This window comes from Mus pahari, chromosome 5 (genome assembly GCF_900095145.1).
Source record: "Mus pahari chromosome 5, PAHARI_EIJ_v1.1, whole genome shotgun sequence".
NCBI classification, from domain to species: Eukaryota; Metazoa; Chordata; class Mammalia; order Rodentia; family Muridae; genus Mus; species Mus pahari.
The window spans coordinates 126,347,124-126,366,184 of NC_034594.1; the positions used below are offsets into that span (position 1 = coordinate 126,347,124).

Here is a 19,061-nt window from a genome sequence, read left to right on the forward strand (position 1 = left end):
TCAGAAGGGTACATGGCCCACTTTCCCCTTTCCATTAGGAGACATTGACAAAACCCAGGGCCTCATTCTGAAATTCAATACATTCCTTTAGCATTCCAAGAGGCATAAGACTAAATATTACACAACTAGTTAAAGTACTCTGAACCTAAAGTTGTCCCTTTAAGAGAGTTTCATTTAAAAATCAGTATAAAGCTCTCTTTAAAAAAAAAAAAATCTGAAAACTAAAAATTCCAAATCCAGATTTTTCTAGCAAAGTCAGAGACACGAGGCTTAGCTCTCTGACGGAGTCACTTGGTCCTTTGCCCAGGTTAAGGTCTCTACAGTTCGCTGCCTCTCATGTGCCAAGTCTGCTCTCAGGTGGCAGAGGGGCAGGGGCGTGAACGAAGCTTGTGAGCTCCGGGTTCCACTGAAACCCACCTGTGTGACCACAGGGAAGTCACGAGTCATCTCACCTCATTCTTCACAGAGGTATCGGCTCCTGAGACCACAGAACTCCCACGCACCCAGCACAGGGCTCACAAATCTGCCTTCCTCCCTTGCTCTTGGCCAGAACGACTAAGAGGCAAACCTTGATTTCTTCTGCTAACTGGTTTACAAGCTGAAACCATCCACATTACTCCACAAAAGGCGAGCCATGCCTGCCTTCACAATTACCTGATTATTTTTAATTTTTGTTCTAATTTGTGTTTAGAATATTGATGCTCAAACAATCCAGGCTTCCTGGAAGGTCCTTCATTCATGGCCATTAGCTGTCTTCAAAACCCAACCAGCTTTACCCGGGTGACCTGTCTCTCACCCCTCATCCCTAACACTCCAAAAATCTCCACCGAGTCATTTTTCCTGTGGATGGATGTTTCTGTCTTAACCCCTCAAACACATTACAAATTTCCTCAGGGTACAGCAAGTGTCTTCAATATCCATTACATATTACAAAACCCTTAAAGGAAAATTTTTCTCCCTGGCTGCCATTTAAATAATGTCTTTGTTCAACAAATAGAATCTCAATGCAACAAACTCAAGACATAAGTGGGGGGTTGGGGACTCCTCACACAACGAATGATATGTTAGAAAGCTTCACACACTTCTCCAAGAAAGCCACCCAATTCAAGCTTGAATGTGTTGTACCTAACAGACTCCACCACAGGTCACTCCCTAGTACAGGTTTAAAGGGGTGAAGATTAGGTCTTCACAGCAGAGAACGCTTACAGAACAATTCCTGTCCACCCTGGGAATCAGAAAGCACATTATTTAGAAATAAATAACTAAATAAAATAAATCTTTGACCTTATCATCAAACACACACATCCTTAGTCTGTAAGCCTAGGACAATAACGACAAGCTTACAATTTTACACCAACCTGGAGCCATCAACCCAAACCACGGCCTGCTGCAGAGGACACTCACCCTGCTGCAGAGGACACTCACCCTGCTGCAGAGGAGGCTCACCCTGCTGCAGAGGNCTCACCCTGCTGCAGAGGACACTCACCCTGCTGCAGAGGAGGCTCACCCTGCTGCAGAGGACACTCACCCGGCTGCAGAGGACACTCACCCTGCTGCAGAGGAGGCACACCCTGATGCAGAGGAGGCTCACCCTGCTGCAGAGGACACTCACCCTGCTGCAGAGGAGGCACACCCTGCTACAGAGGAGGCTCACCCTGCTGCAGAGGACACTCACCCTGCTGCAGAGGACACTCACCCTGATGCAGAGGACACTCACCCTGATGCAGAGGACACTCACCCTACTGCAGAGGAGGCTCACCCTGCTGCAGAGGACACTCACCCTACTGCAGTAGACACTCACCCTGCTGCAGAGGAGGCTCACCCTGCTGCAGAGGACGCTCACCCTGCTGCAGAGGACACTCACCCTGATGCAGAGGAGGCTCACATTGCACAGTCCTAGAGCTCTGCTTCCAAGGCTGGCCTTCAGAGCAACTCCCCAAGAATTCAAGCAGGTTGGTAGTCAGCTGGAATGGGCTGGCTCACTTGTTCTCAACAGATATTGGTTGGTAACTATTAATGCAAGCGACCTCCAGACAAAGAAAACAAAAATAAAGAAATAGCTCTTTTGCGCTTCGAAATCCTATGCTTGCCTATTCTAAGCCAAAAACTAATTCTATAAGTCACCTATATAGTATGCACTAAAATTAGTTAAAAGCACATCTGTAATCTCAGCAGTAGGAAACCTGGGGAAGGAAGATTTCTTCAAGGTCAAGGCCATGGTGAGCTGCTTAGCTACATAGTGATTTTGAGGCTAGCCTGGACTACATAGTGATTTTGAGGCTAGCCTGGACTACATAGCAAGATCCTGTCTCAAAAAGGAAAAAAGGAACAGAGGAAGGGAAGAAAGGAAGAAAAGAGGGGTGGAAAGAGGGAGGGAAGGAAGAAAGGAGGGAGGGAGGGAAGAGGGGGAGGGAGAGGGGGAGAAAAAGAAAGAGAGAGAGAGAGAGAGAGAGAGAGAGAGAGAGAGAGAGAGAGAGAGAGAGAAAAGGAATGAAAAACATAAAGACCTATTCTGAATCAAGTTTTCCACCAATTTTTCAAAACAAAAAATGAGATTAAAAATAGGAGAAATATCAAAAACAAAACAAAACAAAAAAATGGGTAAAATAAAACAATAATTCACTGTTGCCTTCAGCACAACAGGAAGGCACTCCACAGCGGGAAAACAAAGAATAAACAGAGGGAGCTGAGGGACAGAAGCCCTCAAGTTTGAGAAGAAAACCAAACGCATCCCCAGTTCACCTCCCAGGCTCCCCAGAGGTGCTCCTCCCACGAGAGATCTGAGTGCCAGAGGTGCTCCTCCCACAAGGTGCTCCTCCCACGAGAGATCTGAGCGGGCATTGTCCAAGAAAGAGATAGTGGCTCTATTTTATTTCATGAATATGTAGCTGCAGAGGGCACCAGACTGACTGGGTCCAGTTATTTTAGGCTGGCCCCTGGACAGCCCCGGTAGAGATGCTGATGGGACTTTAATAAGCTTTCTGGAGGCTTCTAATAAGCAAGCTGTCAATTTTAAGCCCAAATGAACAAGCATCTAACTTTATCATCTTACAAGAAAGGAGCCTGCAAATCCCAGATGGGCCTGCTTACAAATCTCAGGGCGAGCCACCAAGACAGGGCAACAGAACCCTGGTGCACTGCCATCTTGCAATCTTACACTGAAATTAACCATTTAAGGTAAGACAGGCTCATCCCTTATCTTTAAGTCTCAGGAATTTGGAGCATCAAAAATAAACAACTCTGCTCTAAACTTTGACACTTCTCCCTAAAACCCAGAGGACAGCAGCAGGACTGCCAATCAAGTCCAGCTGGAGATGAGACCCAGCAAAACCAGGTTCTGTTCCACTTCCTGTTAGCACTCAGCTTCTACTAGATGACAGTCCATCTGCCTGACCACCTCAATGCAGGACTACAGTCTGCTCGGCATCTACAGTTGTGCACGACCACACCAATGGCCCAGCCTGCTCATCTTCCTCTGTCCCAGCATGCTCATCTGTGCCCACCAACAACTCAATACATGACAACCTATGTCATACGCCCCATACATGAAGCATACTCTTTCCCTCCGATGATCTCATAGCCCAGTACAGGGAGCTTTCCAACAATAGACAGGTGCGTATGTATTTTTAGATAAAACTTGTTTATGGAGCTGGAGAGATGGCTCAGTGATTAAGAGCACTGGCAGAGGTCCTGAGTTCAATTCCCAGCAACCACATGGTGGCTCACAACCATCTGTAATGGGATCTGATGCCCTCTTCTGCTGTGTTTGAAGACAGTGACAGTGCACTCATATAAATAATAAACAAATAAATAAATAAACTTGTTTATGACCATTTCTAAAAAAAGAAAAAAGTTAACTACAATTCCAGATAGATAGATAGACAGACAGACAGACAGACAACCTGGGATCTGGGAGATGGCCAAGCAGTTAAGAGCACTTGCTGTTCTTCCGAGTCAGGTATGGTTCCCAGCACCCACATAACTGTTTGTAACTCCAGGTCTAGGGGATCCACTGCCATCTTCTGACCTGCACGGGTTCCTGCATATGTGTGGTAAGATACATACATGCAAACAAAATACTCTTAACATAAAATTAAAAATACATAAGAATTTTTACATAGGCTGACTTCAAGTCACACAATAGTCTTAATTTTTACTTAAAAAAATGCAGACATATATGGGGGTAGGTGGATGGAGCAATGGCTCAGCAGTTAAGACCACCGACTGCTCTTCCAGAGGTCCTGAGTTCAATTCCCAGCAACCACATGGTGGCTCACAACCATCTGTAGTGGGATCTGATGCCCTCTTCTGGCATGTCTGAAGACAGTGACAATGTACTCATATACATAAAATAAATAAAGACATATATGGAGGTGGGTATGGTAGTTCACATCTGTAGTTTCAGGCTAACCTAGGCTACACAGTGAGTTCAGGTCAGCCTGGGCTACAGAGTGAGATCCTGCCTCAAAACACAAGATAAAATAAAATGACACAGCTCTTTCAAAATTCTGTATTAGTGTTTCTAAAGTTATAGAAACAGAATTCCTATGTCGCACATTTCAGATTAATTACTACACTGACACATGCCTTGGGAAAACAGAGGCGGCACTGTTTAATGACACACAGGAGCTCCATCCCCAGTACTGCTCTGAAGACAGGGAATCATGGGTAATCCTCTCGCACATGCGTAACTCAGTCCATCACTCACCCCACCAACACCTACTGAACATTCTGCCAGACACGCTGCTAAAGACTGAAGACACAAAAGCTCCAGCTTCCACCAAACGCTGATGTGGGCCCTTTCTGTATCTCTCTGCATTTGCATTTCTCAGTTAAGGCTTACTGTGGGCTGGAGAGATGGCTCAGCAGCTAAGAGCACTGACTGCTCTTCCAAAGGTCCTGAGTTCAAATCCCAGCAACCACACATGGTGGCTCACAACCATCTGTAATGAGATCTGATGCCCTCTTCTGGTGTGTCTGAAGACAGCTACAGTGTGCTTATGTATAATAATAAGTAAATCTTTGGGCCGGAGTGAGCAGGAACTGAGCAAGCAGGGTTGACCAGAGAGGTCCTAAAAATTCAATTCCCAGCAACCACATGAAGGCTCACAACCATCTGTGCAGCTACAGTGTGCTCATATACAAAATAAAAATAAATCTTTAAGTTAAAAAAAAAAGACTTACTGTAACCTAACAGAGGTCACAAAAACTGCAGTGAGGGCCAGGCAGTGAATACGTCAGCTTCTATAAGCAGGAACAGAGTCTGTCCCAGTTTCTCAGCTCTGCCTTTGTAGGACAAAAACAGCCATAAACAGTGTTATTAAATGAGTTGAATGTTGTTCCAATAAAACTTTATATATACTACAATTTGAATTTCATGTAATTTTCAAGTCACAAAATATTATTAATCCTTTGATTTATTGATTTATTTATTTATTTATTTATTTATTTAGGTAACCAATTTAAAAGGCATAAGCTACTCATAGCTCACTATTCATACAAAACTAGATAGCCAGGCTGGGACAGATTTGGGTAAAAGGGATGTAGTTTTCTTACCCCCCAATGTAGGAACACAGAGCTCAGACTGGCGGGGGGCAGGTCTAGGGATCACTAGCCATCAGAAGTGCTCAGGCACAGTAAGCCATTGGCAAGGCTTAATTTTATTTAACTAAACGATGGCAAAGTACCAGACTCCCTTCAAAGAGTATGACTGTCTGGGGAAGTGGCATATCCTGGTGACCTCAACTTCAGAGGCTGAGGCAGGAAGACAGCTTAAGGCCAGGCACTTCAGGACAGCCAGAGCAAGGCAACCAGACCCTGTCTAAAACTAAAACTAAAACGAAATCACTAAGACTTTCAATATGACCTTGAGGCAAAAATAGGCAAGTCAGGAAAGAGATAACAGTATAGGATGACAGATACTGGCCGGGTGGTTTAACAGAAGGTATAACCCCGGACAGGAGGTGGGGACAGAAAGAGGGAAAAACCTGGAAGCATTCCTGCCTGCCCGTTGCTGACACCTGGGAGAAGTGTCCCACACAGAAGGACAGCACAGAAGCGATAAAAAGAGAATCCTAGCTGCTGACAATATTCAGAGCCTCCAGCGCCTCCCCAGCAGGACGACGGCTTTGCCAGCAAACCTGAGGAGACACCTGGGGACTTTTCGCTCAGACAGGGTGGTTTACAGAAGGCATATAACCCAGGCCGTTACAGAGAAGATCCTCATTTTACATCCACTGGTCATCCTGAAATAGGAAATACCGTGACTCAACTACTGATAGTCCCCAACCTCTGATGGGTTGGCTTGGATTTAGGAGTTTACAGTGAAGCATGAGGACTCGGGTGACACCGGACTGGATTCTGATTTGACCTCTTCCTGGAGTACACCTAATGCAGTACTCTTGACCAATCCGGGGAGGGAACAAAGAACCACAGCCCTGCATTAACTCCTCAAACACAAGCATCAAGAACGTCCCTGCAGGGCACTGTTGCCAAGGCCCAGTAAGCTAGGTGCACTACAAGCACTTTCAACTTATACTTTCAGGCTGCAGGGGCTTTGTTAAGAGCACTGCCCCGTTGAAAATTGAGAGACCTGCGTAAAGACCGATATGTGACGCTGAAAGATCACTAGTTTGTCAAGATGTGGAAATAATCAGGTGAAAGTCAATGGAGTCCACACTGCATTTGAGTTGGACAAAACAGTATTAAGTAAATCAGGGGCTGGAGAAATGGCTCAGTGGTTAAGAGCACTGACTGCTCTTCCAGAGGTTATGAGTTCAATTCCCAGCACTCACATGGTGGCTCACAACCATCTGTAACGGAATCCAATGCCCTCTTCTGGTGTGTCTGAAGACAGCTACAGTGTAATCATATAAATAAAATAGATAAATAATTCCTTAAAAAAACAAGAAGAATTAAGTTAATTTTAAACATGGCTCTACCCAGCCACCCCACAGCCATCATATCCAGGACTAGACCTGAAGGAAGAGCTAACCAGAAACAAACCTTTACATTGGAATATGGTAAAAGCAAGCTACAAGTTCCCTCAGGGACAGTGTGTGATGTGCAATGCTAAGAATTTGGGAATGTAAGTAGAAAAGGAACAACGGCTTATTGGAAATCAAGGAAAGGAACCACAGCAGTCTAGATCTCTGAATCACTCTGTATGTGCGCCTTTATTTTATTATGTACGTGCATACACTGTCGCTCTTCAGACTCACCAGCAGAGGGCATCAGATCCCATTACAGATGGTTGTGAGCCACCATGTGGTTGCTGGGAATTGAACTCAGGACCTCTAGAAAAGCAATCAGTGCTCTTTACCTCTAAGCCAGCTCTCTAGACCCCCACCCCCACCCTCACCCCCACCCCCTGTGAGCTTTTATTTTAAAGGAATAAACCAGACACTCTCTTAAGAGATTTGCTAGAGAAACTATTAGCTTCAGAGAACAATGTACCAAGGTGTCTTGGACTTACCTGTCCGAGGACTCATAGGATCACAACTACAGGACCCTCAGGGTCCCTTCCTGGGGTTACAAGAAATCTAACCGCTGACAATCTGGAGGCTTTCAAAAAATGTAAACTATTATTATAAAGACCCCCTTGCTATAATATGCAAAAAGCATTGCAACTTTAAATTCCACGCAGAAGCACATGAGCTCTTAGAAAAGGGCCTTTGGTCTTCCACATCTTCCTATCAGGCTCTGTGGTATGCATTTCTTAGGTATTTTAAAAATGTTTACGGAATACCTGACTGTAATATGAGAATGTATGCACACTGCGAGGAGGGACATGATAGAAAGCATACCCAGCTGCCCAAAAGGATTCAGGAAATAACCCGATGTTCCGCCTCTGCCTCCAGTGTGACCAAGGGTAAAGTGATGGAGCGGGGAGTCTCGGCTCTAGCTTTCCCCTGGTGTGTCTGCTTTCTTCTGGGTGCCTCAGAAAACCAGGAGAAGGAATTTGCAGAGAAAGCAATGAACTGTAGAACAGGGGCGTGGCCGACAGCGACTTTTATAAAACCATTCAGCAACTACTGGCCATTAAAGAACTGCTCCTCGACTTCTCAAGTTGAAACCTGTAGAATGTAAATCAGGCCTCTGTGAGACAAACGAAAATAGTGTCCCCTCAGGGTGCACAAATACCACGGTGAAGTCACCCGCTCACTGTAGTCAGAGCCCATAGTATAAAGATTTTTCCAGGAGAAAAGGAAACTTTGCTGTTTGTTTCATATTAAATAATAAATCGCATTCATAGGAGTACCAAATCACTTTCTGTGTTGATTCTGATTTACACACAAACACACACACACACACACACACACACACACACACACACGACACTTCACACAGATTACACCATCCATCTCTGAACTGATGAAGTGCTTGGGACCTGGGCTGCAATGCTAACTTTGGAAATTGCATAAACTTCGACTGAGTTGCTTATAGAAACAGTTTCTTAACCTAACTGTTTTAAGAATGAGAAAAGCTTACCTTTGTGCAAGATCAAAATCCTTCCTGTCAAGTTTCCATCCACAATGATTAGTAAATTAATTAAAGGGACTGTTTTAAAGAGTCAAATGCTCAGCTATGGCACTTTCAACAAAAAAGCCCTTGGATGTTATTAAAACTTACTTATAGTGTTATTATTAAACGTAAATGCTACACTTTTAAATAGCAACCAAGTAATCAATACCAATTACTCAGGAGAGATCCGAAAGCTAAAGGCAAAAGAAGGCTTACTTTTAGGGAAGGGGTCCTGACTGAGAAGTCTCTCCACAACAGGCAGAAGATATAGTCGATCCCAAAGCAACATTAACTCTTCAGATCCCACAGAAACACTATGCCCTGAACCCTACTATATTACTACACATCAAAGTTTAAAAATGCCAGTTGTCACAATTCATGCTTGTTTTCCTGATTTTTTTTTTAACCTCAGGTGATAGGCAATGTATACAAAGACCTAATTTATACCTGTCAAATGTCAAGACACCTTCCCCAAAAGGTACTAGTTAAAATGAACATGTAATCCGGTATGTGAAGATTTCTGAAGGATTACATAAAAACCTGTCATTGTGGTCTCCTGGGTGTGGAGCTTAGCAACTAAAGGCAAATTGTCTACTTGCTTATTATTTGAATATATCTAGCATGTTTCATTTCCGTAATAAAAGTAACTCACAACCATTGCCAGAACATGTATGTGTGTGTGTCTGTGTGCACGCAAGTACATATGCATGCATGCACTCATGTATGTATGTATGTATGCTTGTATACACTTTTTTTCAACTACTTAAGTGTGATCTGATTTGATTTTTTTTCTCTCTCTAAATTTTGAAACAGGGTCTCACTATGTAGCTCTGGCTGGTTTGGAACTTGCTATGTAGTCAAGGTTGGCCTTGAACTCCACCTATGCCATCCCAGAATGCTCCAACACACCCAACCCTGGACTTGATTTCTTCTTAAGGTTTGCAGTGAGGAAAGTTCGACAGGGAAAGGCAGGCTGGCGATGCAGAGGCTGGTCCCACTCTCCCCCACTGCTCGCAGCAGTTTCACATGCTCTGGAGGGGCAAGCACACTATGCATCACTTGTTTAAGGGTATGTGAAATGTGAACTGGATAGGAGATTTAATGGATACACAGAACAGTCATGGTACTTGACTCCATGGGAAATAATTAGTTAGCTACAGCCCACAGAGTAACTGGAGTCAAGGGGTGAGTAGGGGGTGAATACGCTGAATATCAAAACAGTCAATCCTTGCCTACCTGCCCTAAATTGTTGAGCACAGCATTCATGCATATATACCCGGTCGTTTAAAAAAAAAAAAAAGAGGTGGTACAGAAGCCAGAAACACCAACTCCCAGGACACATAAAGCTCTCCCCTCCCCACCTACTCACCACACATTTCCTCTAGGACTTCATTTCCAACCCACAACAAGCACAGTCCGTCCAGTCCTAGTTTTCATAAATTGTCTAAAACGTGTAAAGTTTTTACAATGACTACTCAGCTGTGAAAATATTTTAAACTTTTAAAGAGTAGCCACTGGGTGTGGCTACTCACACCTTGAATCCCAGTCCTCTGGAATCAGAAGCAGGCGGGTCTCTACGAGTTCGAAGTCAGCCTAGTCTACATAGTGAGTTCCGGGACAGCCAGAGTGAGCCCCAGTTTTATGAATGTCATTTAGCAACCAACTGAAGAATTTTTCAGTAAAATCAAGTCCAAGCGTATAGAAAATGTCGTGTTGCCATCCTAATGAGATGGAAGAGTTCTTTGGCCTCGTTATTAACATGGCCCAAAGCTAATTAATATAGCTGGCTCCCAACAGTAGCAACCTAGCTGCTCTCTTACCCTAGCACATGTCTCTGCAACAGAGACTTTACCAGAGTGCAGTCTATCTCCCTCTGCAATCACCTGAAATAAACCTCAGCTCCTTAGGCCTAAAGAAGGAGGAAAGCAGAGATTGACAGCCTATTGTTCAGAACTTTTCAACGGCATCTCAGGCACTTGGGAGACGTCAAGGCCTTGCCTTTGAATTTTTTCTTTTTTTTTAAATCTGAATACGGATTAAGCAAGACTTCAAGGGGATTCAGAATTGAGTACAAAAAAAAAAAGTAAAAAAAAAAAGTTAAAAATAACTGGACATAAGTTATAGAACTTAGAAATTCTGAAGCTAATTCAAAGAACTCCCAGAGATCTTGGGAAGCCCTGAGTGCCTCCCACTGACTGGAGAACCAAGGCATCACTTTTACACTTCTATGTAGTTCCAGTCCTTTTCAAAACCAAACTCACTCTATTTAATTGCTGAAAATCAGACGCCTCGCATTTTCATTTATGAACTTGTTTTCAAAAAGTTCCATCTGCCTGGTGACTCATCCACAAAAGGCAGTATCTACTCCAGAGTACTACGAAGGCAGTAAACCCCACTCTCCTAAAACTTGCTCCACACACACTCATTTACACTTTCAAGGCACTTTCTCTAAGTCATATTCTTTCTCTGAAGAAAATTCCCTGATAATATAATGTTTGGTATACTGACGAGCAATGGAAAGAAACCCTGAAACCACGGTCAGGGGATTATCTGCCTACAAAATGTCCCTTTCAAAGATCCCAGGACGACAATCAGTTTTTCACACTTAATGTTGCACAACTGAACACAGCAATGAAATTTTTCTGCCCTCTGTCTGTCTGTCTCAAAAGTAAAGAAAACATCTCCAGGTGAAGCAGGAACTTTGATCCATTCAGATAATCACAGCCTTGCTCATCCACGGTTCTGCCATGAAGTCTCCTACTTCAGCCCTCTCCTGGATTCTAAAGCATGCCGGGCTCCACACTTGCTTCGGATCAAAGCAAAAGGGAAAACTATCCAGGAGAGCCTTGGAGCTTTTTTACACCGGAACAAAACTGCCCTCAATTACAGAGAGTGTCTTCATTACCTTTTTGTTTTCTCCCAACTAGGATTAGCAGTGAAACAGCTCTTAATTAAGGCTGAACGGCTCTGAAGAACAGTAACTTTAAAAGTGAACTTCCACTTTAATTACACATAGAAATACCGGCAGTAAAAGCGTTTGCCCCCCTCAAATTCCCCTATCAAAACTAAGAGCAATCGTTCTCAACCCTGGAGACAGACAAACATTTTAAAGACAAGTGTTTGAAAGTGGACCTTCAAGACTCTAATGTAAGCATGCTATATGATAGTCCCATCCTGCCAGGATGAGTGTTTCCTTAGCGCCTCAGGGTGGGAAAGGGGGTGGAGGGGTGTTGGTCCAAAATCCTAACTGCTGAAATAGAAAAGAATCAACGGAACGAGAATCCGGTTGGGCCAGAAAGAGTAAGAAAAGAGAGAAAGATGCTAGCGTGGGACATGGTGGCCCTCACCGGATGTTCAAAGCGAGATGAATTTTAGAAGTTGGAGAAAGGAATTTCTGTGTGTGGCCCACGCTGGAGAACAAGACCGTCAGCACGCGGCTGGACAGGCCCCTCAGGCCGGACCAGCGGCTCCATGGAGGCAGCCCCGGAGCTGGACCGTGTGCGAGTAGTGGGGACGGGACTGTCATCGCTTACCCAGGTGCAGCGTGAGGTTGATGGAGTTGGGGTACTGCACCCCGGCCAGCATAGTCTGGCTTTGCCACCAGGTGGTGTCGGCCTGGTTGTTGTAGTCGGTCAGGAAGGCTGCCCCGTGCTGCAGGTGTTGCTGGCCGGCGTCGCACAGGTGACAGGACTTGGTGACTCCGGTCACCCCAGTCTGCACGCAGTACTCCTCGGGCGGAGTCCCACACGTGTTGGTAGCCACCACGGTCACATTGAAGGCGGCATTAACAAACTCCGGCATGCAGCGCTGCGGCCGGCCGCCCTCATCCGCGCACTCGTCCATGGCCGCCCGGACACAGCCCGCCACAGCCGCCAGCACAGCCAGCAGCGGCCACAGCCGCCCCAGGGGCTGCAGGGCCAGCGCGGCCCGCCCGCCGCCCGTCATCCCGCTGCGCGCGGGCCCTCGGCAAAGGCTGGGGTGCCGCGCTACACTCGCCTAGCGGCGTATCCCGAGGCCGATCCTCCGCTGCGGGCCGAGGCCGGGCTGTGAACCGGGCTGGAGGCCGAGAGCCGGACCCAGAGCCGATGGGTGGGCGTCGGAGCGAAGATCGCGCTGCCTCCCGGTGCGCAGCCTGCACTCTGCGCCGACCCCCGACTTCCGAGCGCGTACTCGAGAGCGCGCCCCAGGAGGAAAGAGCAGGGGGTGGGGTCTGCCCGGTGGGGTGGGATCTGGCGGTGGAGAAAACCCAAGGCCGGCCTCCTCGGCAGCTCACGCGGGCCAGGAGCTGCTCCCCGCCCTACGCGTCCTCCCCAGCGACTCCCGGCGGCGGCAGGGGCAACCACTGGCTCTCCGGCCTGGAGGGCGGTGGGCCAGAGAAGCGAGATGGGAGGGGCGGGAGCGAGAGGATCGGGCGCGAGGTGGGCGGGGCGGTGGAATAGGAGGGCGGGGCGCGAGGTGGGCGGGACCTGCAGCAAAAGGGAGGGGGGCGCGAGATGGAAGAGGCGATGGGTCAAGTGGGAGGACTTCTGGATGGGCGTGACCAGAGGTGGGCTGGGCGAGGGGGCAAGAGGGAGGGGCCCAAGGTGGGCGGAGAAGGAGCGTGAGTGAAGGAAGGAGGGCGGGGTGTGGAGTGTGGGGTGCGGGGCGGTGCATGCTGGGAGGGCAGGGGCTTCGGTGGAGATCCAGCACCCTGTTGGGAACCCTCATCCAGATCGTGTACCTTAGAGGATCTTGCCCTGGAGGGTATGAGACTAAGGAGGTTCTGAAAGGGCGACGCAGGTGGGTGAGGTGGCCCGGAATCTGTCTTTTTGGCCCAACCAGATGTCAGTCCTTATGGTATAGCTCAGCCACTACCTGACTCTGAGGCCTGAACGACAGCGCAACGGTGAGGTGGCCTGCGTAACCTCGCCCTCCACAGCCGTCCCGGGCATTGTCTCCTGTATCGCGGGGCCAAGCCCTACCCACGCTGAGGGGAGAGATCCCGAGGTGTCCAAGGGACTGGATCCCTGTGGAATACGGGGCTCGATCTCAGCTTCAGAGTCGATTTTGTGATTTCCTTGCTCTAAATTAAAGTGTGACTGTCATTTAACCGGGCAAGGAAGGAAGTGAAAAGGCTGGGAATGGAATGACATTTTCCCCCTGGATACGCAGACCCGCTTTGAAATTCTTCCACTCTGTTGTTTCTGTTTCCCAGCTTGCCTTTAAAAGACTCGAAATTATCTGGATTCTGACATCCTCCTTGTCGGACCTGCTGAGTCACAGAATATTGTCAGTGCCAGAATGATTCAGTTCCCAGAGCCCGAGCCAAAAGATCATGCGTTTTAGTCCTAGATCAGAACTACCTGCAGTACTGATAGGACCAGCTGACAGGGGAAGGGAGGGTGCTGTAAAAATGAACCAGCTGAGAGCCTGGCATGGTAGCACACTGCGCTAATCCCAACCCAAGATGCAAAGCAGACCCGCAAAAATGGAAGCTCCTGATCTGGGGTTCAGTAGTCTTTTTAAGATAATGATACTGATATCTACAAGATGATTCAGTGGGTAAAAGCACCTGCCACCAAGCTTGGTGACCTGAGTTCAATCTCCAGGAACCACATACTGAGTTCCATACCCTCAGCATGTGTGTGTGTGTGTGTGTGATATGACACATAAATAAATATAAGTTTTAAGATAGGGGTAGTGGGCATATGAAATGATGAAATATAAACAATAACTAGGTAATGATAGTTAGGGTCAGTGTTAGAGCCACAATTCCTAATTAAGAGGGCCCAAGGATAATGGACTATTTATGATGGGTAAAGCCTACTACTGTTCACAGAGCTTTTAATACTGGAATTACTTGGGAATGCATCCACCTGACTTATTGGATGAGATAGTGGAGATTAGGTATGCTAAGGGTCTCTAACTCTTTACTCCTGTAACCCTTTGGAGAAAGAAATATGGGAGCTATAATAACATTTTAAATCAGTGGTTCTCAACCTGCCAGTCATGACCCTTTGCAGGGTTCTAATGACCCTTTCACAGGCATTGCCTAAAGACCATTGGAAAACAGAGATATTTAGTACTGTCCATAACAGTAGCAAAATTACAGTTATGAAGTAGCATTGAAGATGATTTCATTGTTGGGGGTCTCCGCAACGTGAAGAACTATGTTAAAGGGTCATAGTGTTAGGAAGGCTGAGAACCAGTTTTTTTAAGTGGCTGAAACAAAATCACTCTATTCACATAACCCTGGAGGGGATAATGTCTCAGTGCAAACATGCTAGATGAACTAGTGAGTATCCTTTTCATTGTTTTCTTCTGGCTTCTGAGGTCCAAAGTTAACTCCAAGCTGCTATTTATAGTAATTTACTCTGTAATTTCATCACAAGACCTTCACGTGTCACTTGTAAAGCACATGAAGGAACCCTGAATCAACCACTAAATCCTAGTGCTCACTGGAATAGGTTAAAATAACAAGAAAGTATTGGTTCTTCTCTCTTTTTTTTTTTTTAAGCAATAAGTTGTATCCAGCCAATATGCTTGATGATGAAGATTTGTTTCATAGTATGGATGAGGAGTGGAGAGAGAGGAGATAAAACAGTTTCACTCAGTCGTCCAGGCTGGTCTGGATCCCACACCAGTTCTCCTGCCTCAGCATCTCCAGTGCTGAGACCGTAGACATGACTCGCCATGCTAGTCATCATTTTCTGAGTGTGGATTCAAACACACCAAAGACTTTGTAACACAATTTCAAAAACAGTTGGGGAGATCTGAATACTGGATGTTGGGTGGTAACAAAGTACTTGAAGTTCCTGGAGGCACCACAATTCCAAACCTGCCATTTTACAATAAGAAAATAAATCAAGGCTGGAGAGATGGCTCAGTGGTTAAGAGCACTGACTGCTCTTCCAGAGGACCTGAGTTCAATTCCCAGCAACCACATGATGGCTCACAGCCATCTGTAATGGAGACCGATGTCCTCTTATGGTGTGTCTGAAGACAGCTACAGTGTATTTATAAAGTAAACAAATCGGGAAAAAAAGAAAAAGGAAAGGAAGAGAAATCAGTGAGGTGCACCTCATCAGAGTGTTATCCCAACATCTACTCTATGCAAGGCAAGAGGGTCTTCTGTATCAGGATAGTGAAACCCTATCTTCTGCATCCTCAAAAGAGTATATAAGATTTACTGAAAGCCGGGCATGGTGGTGCATGCTTTTAATCCCAGCACTTGGGAGGCAGAGGCAGGCGAATTTCTGAGTTTGAGGCCAGCCTGGTCTTCAGAGTGAGTTCCAGGACAACCAGGGCTACACAGAGAAACCATGTCTTGAAAAACCACAAAAAAAAAAAAAAATCATGCCAGATGAGAATGTTTTAGGAAAAAAGTAGCAAATAAGGAGACTAGAGAATTCCAGATTGGAATTTGGCTGCATTTTGGAAAAGGGGTTATTGAAAGAAGTTTTAAATGAGATACTAAAATACAAGGAGCTTCGTGTGATACCCTAATACACAAGTATTATTAGGCTTGTGTATTACTCAAGGCAGTTATAATTTCTGATCTGTGTGGGTTTGTTTTTGTTTTGTTTTGTTTTCATGAACCAATGCAATCATCAGGCTCAAAGCAGTCACACATGGTGGGTCAGTTTTAACGACACAACACAAATTCCATGCCATCATTACTCCCCCTGCATGGTAGTACTAGGGTCGTGTGTTATCACAGCTGCCATTAGGAAATTCTCTGAGTTTTACTAGTGGAGTGGTTTCTTGCTTTTGAGGTTCTCCAACAAACCTTCTACCTCAGCCTGCATGTATATGGGTGGAGAATCCCATACGGATTCAGTTTGCACTTCACACAGAGAAATCATTCTCTTTCTAATGGTAGATGGTGGGAGTCAAGATACTTCACATGGGTGCCTGCTTGATAAACAGTGGTGCTGGGAAAATAAACAAAGGAAGGAGCATTAGGCCAGCAGCTCTTACCCTGAACAACCAGCAGGGCTGCAACGTGAAGGTTCAACTCTACAGCCATTCACATCTTGATTTCACATAATCTAGTGCTCCAAGCATGATAAATCCCCCTGATCGTGATTTCTTTCTTTCTTTCTTTTTTTTTTTTCTCTTGTAAGTTACATTTTAAGGTTCTTTATAGTAGTAGCAGTGGGCTGGAGGATATTGGTCAATGTAATTCTTGGTCTTGTGGAGCCAGAAAATTAAGTGAATATAATGANCCTCCTTCTCCTTCTCCTTCTCCTTCTTCTTCTCATTTGCTTTGGTTTTTTTGGTCAAAAAATTCCAGAGCCTTATTCTTTTATTCACACACTTTTAACGACTTTGAAGCTCCATTAAACAGACATGAAAGAAAATTTAAGTTCAGGTTCCTGAAAAGATTCTCTCAATGCCCAGTCACCAGTGCCTCTACGTAGCAAGACAGGAGGAATCAAGCCATTTGACTATATGAGCATGATACCTCGCCCCCCAAAGACCCTTTATCTCCCAGTTAACTCTCCAAAGCCTAAGAGACTTGTCCTTTCAGAATATATCTTTCAAGGTAGGATGTTCAGTGCCTTGGTCACTAATCTGTGAATCTGTAGGCATGCCTACCCCTACTGAAGTGGTCATCAACAGATGTCCACTACCTAAGGGTCTAGACAGCATGTTATATAATTAGAAAGAAATTTATAGTTTATGTTGGCCTTTCAAGGTTGCACCGTTAGTTTGCCACTCCAAGGTAGGTATGATAGGTGTAATTACCGATGTGTTTACTTTGCCATTATTCAGGCCTTCTGGTCTCATTTCTGAGTCTATTTATCTCCAGACATAAGGACTTTGTACTATCTACTTTGTTCCTTATATTTAGACGTGTTATCCATAAATAACCCCCATTATTAATTTATAATTATAATTAATAATATGACAATCAGCCTATATTTGTATATTATTTTCATTTTAAATTTTTTTCTCTTGAACACAGGATGCTATTGCCTCTTTAGCATGGAAGAAACTAAGCCACAAGATTAAGTAACCTCTGATCCCATGTAGGAAGCAAAACAAGGACAAAAGGCTGCCTTCTGGCTCTCTGTGCACAAAGGTCTCCTCCTTCCGTTGTGTAAAGGTCATAAGAACAACGAAGGTAAACAATGTGCTGTTTTACACAGCCAAGGTTTGTCAGGTTATCAAACAGGAGTTTAAAATTAGAGGGGGATTAAAGTAATACTGAAAAAGAATTAGAATTTCCCTCTTCAAAGTTACAGTATCTATACATGAAGAGGGAAGTTTAGGCTTAGAGAGTCTGCCTGTGTCCTCGGTACAAATTCGAGCATTACGAGAGGCCCTGTGTGACTCAGGTAAAAAACAAGATTCTTCTTGCATGAGGCAGAGTTTTTTCATTCTTGTCTAGCCCTATGTACCAAATTCTGGCTGTCTTAAATTGTGCTTCTAGTTTTACAAAGGAGAAAAATGAACACATCAACATAAGAGTCAAAACAACGTTTATTACAGTATATAAATGCAATAAAAAGAAAGACATTGCAGACCCTAATAGGAAAACTTACCCTCACCCGAACCCAAAAACTTACCACCCCAAAAATAATAATTTTACCTTTCCGTAGGTTTATTAGTATATTAACCTGATGTGAATTGTGTCCCATAATTTAAAAAAAATAATCACTTTATGCAGATAGCATGGTTTCATAGTGGAAATCTGGAATATCTCAAACATGTGGTTAGTTTTGATGGTTTATTATTACTAACATGGTAAGCCAAGTGTGTAGTCCCAACACTTGGGCAGAAAGATTACTCTGAGTTGAAACCAGCATGGGCTATCGAATGCATTCCAGCTCTATCTGTCCTAGAGTCAGACTCTGCGTCAAAGAAATATAAGATGTGGGAGTGCGTGTTTATAGTCTCAAAACTTGGAAGATAGAAGGATCAGGAATCCAAAATCATCTTTAGCTACATGAGGAGTTCAAGGCCAGCCTGAACTACATCAAAACAAAACAAAACAAAACAAAACAAAACAAAACAAAACAAAACAAAACACCTCAAAGAGAGGGTTAGCTAGATGGATCAGTGTGTAAAACCACTTGCAGAGAAAGCCTGGCAACCTGAGTCTGAATCTGTGGTAAGAGGAGAGACCCGACTCCTGAATGTTGTTCTCTGGGATACGTACACGCAAGAAACAAAGACAATACAGGTCAGGATTTAATAACATCATTATACTGGCCTTCAAAACAAATTCCAAAGTATTCTTTTACTTTCCGAAAGAGATTTTATTTTTTCAATCTGTTAAAAAAAAATGGTGTGTCTAGTCATTACATATGGTACTGTATTATAAGGACATTTTGATACAAGCATATAATATTTTAAAGATTTATTTATGTATTTATTTTATTGTATGACTACACCATAGTTGTCTTCAGACACACCAGAAGAGGGCATCAGATCTCATTACAGATGGTTGTGAGCCACCATGTGGTTGCTGAGAATTGTACTCAGGACCTTTGGAAGAGCAGTCAGTGCTCTTAACCACTGAGCCGTCTCTCCAGCCCTACAAGCATATT

The 19,061-nt window shown here is 44.8% G+C and overlaps 1 protein-coding gene across 1 annotated transcript in view; it reads right to left on the bottom strand.

The window, feature by feature from the left end:
• Lamc1 (laminin subunit gamma 1) overlaps positions 1-12,883 on the bottom strand; it is a 115,448-nt gene extending 102,565 nt beyond the window's left edge. Inside the window, exon 1 of the mRNA XM_021197220.2 lies at positions 12,057-12,883. Within this exon, the coding sequence (XP_021052879.1) occupies positions 12,057-12,468 (412 nt within the window). The 5' untranslated portion in view covers positions 12,469-12,883. The remainder of the gene's footprint in view (positions 1-12,056) is intronic.
• Positions 12,884-19,061: the final 6,178 nt, after the last annotated feature.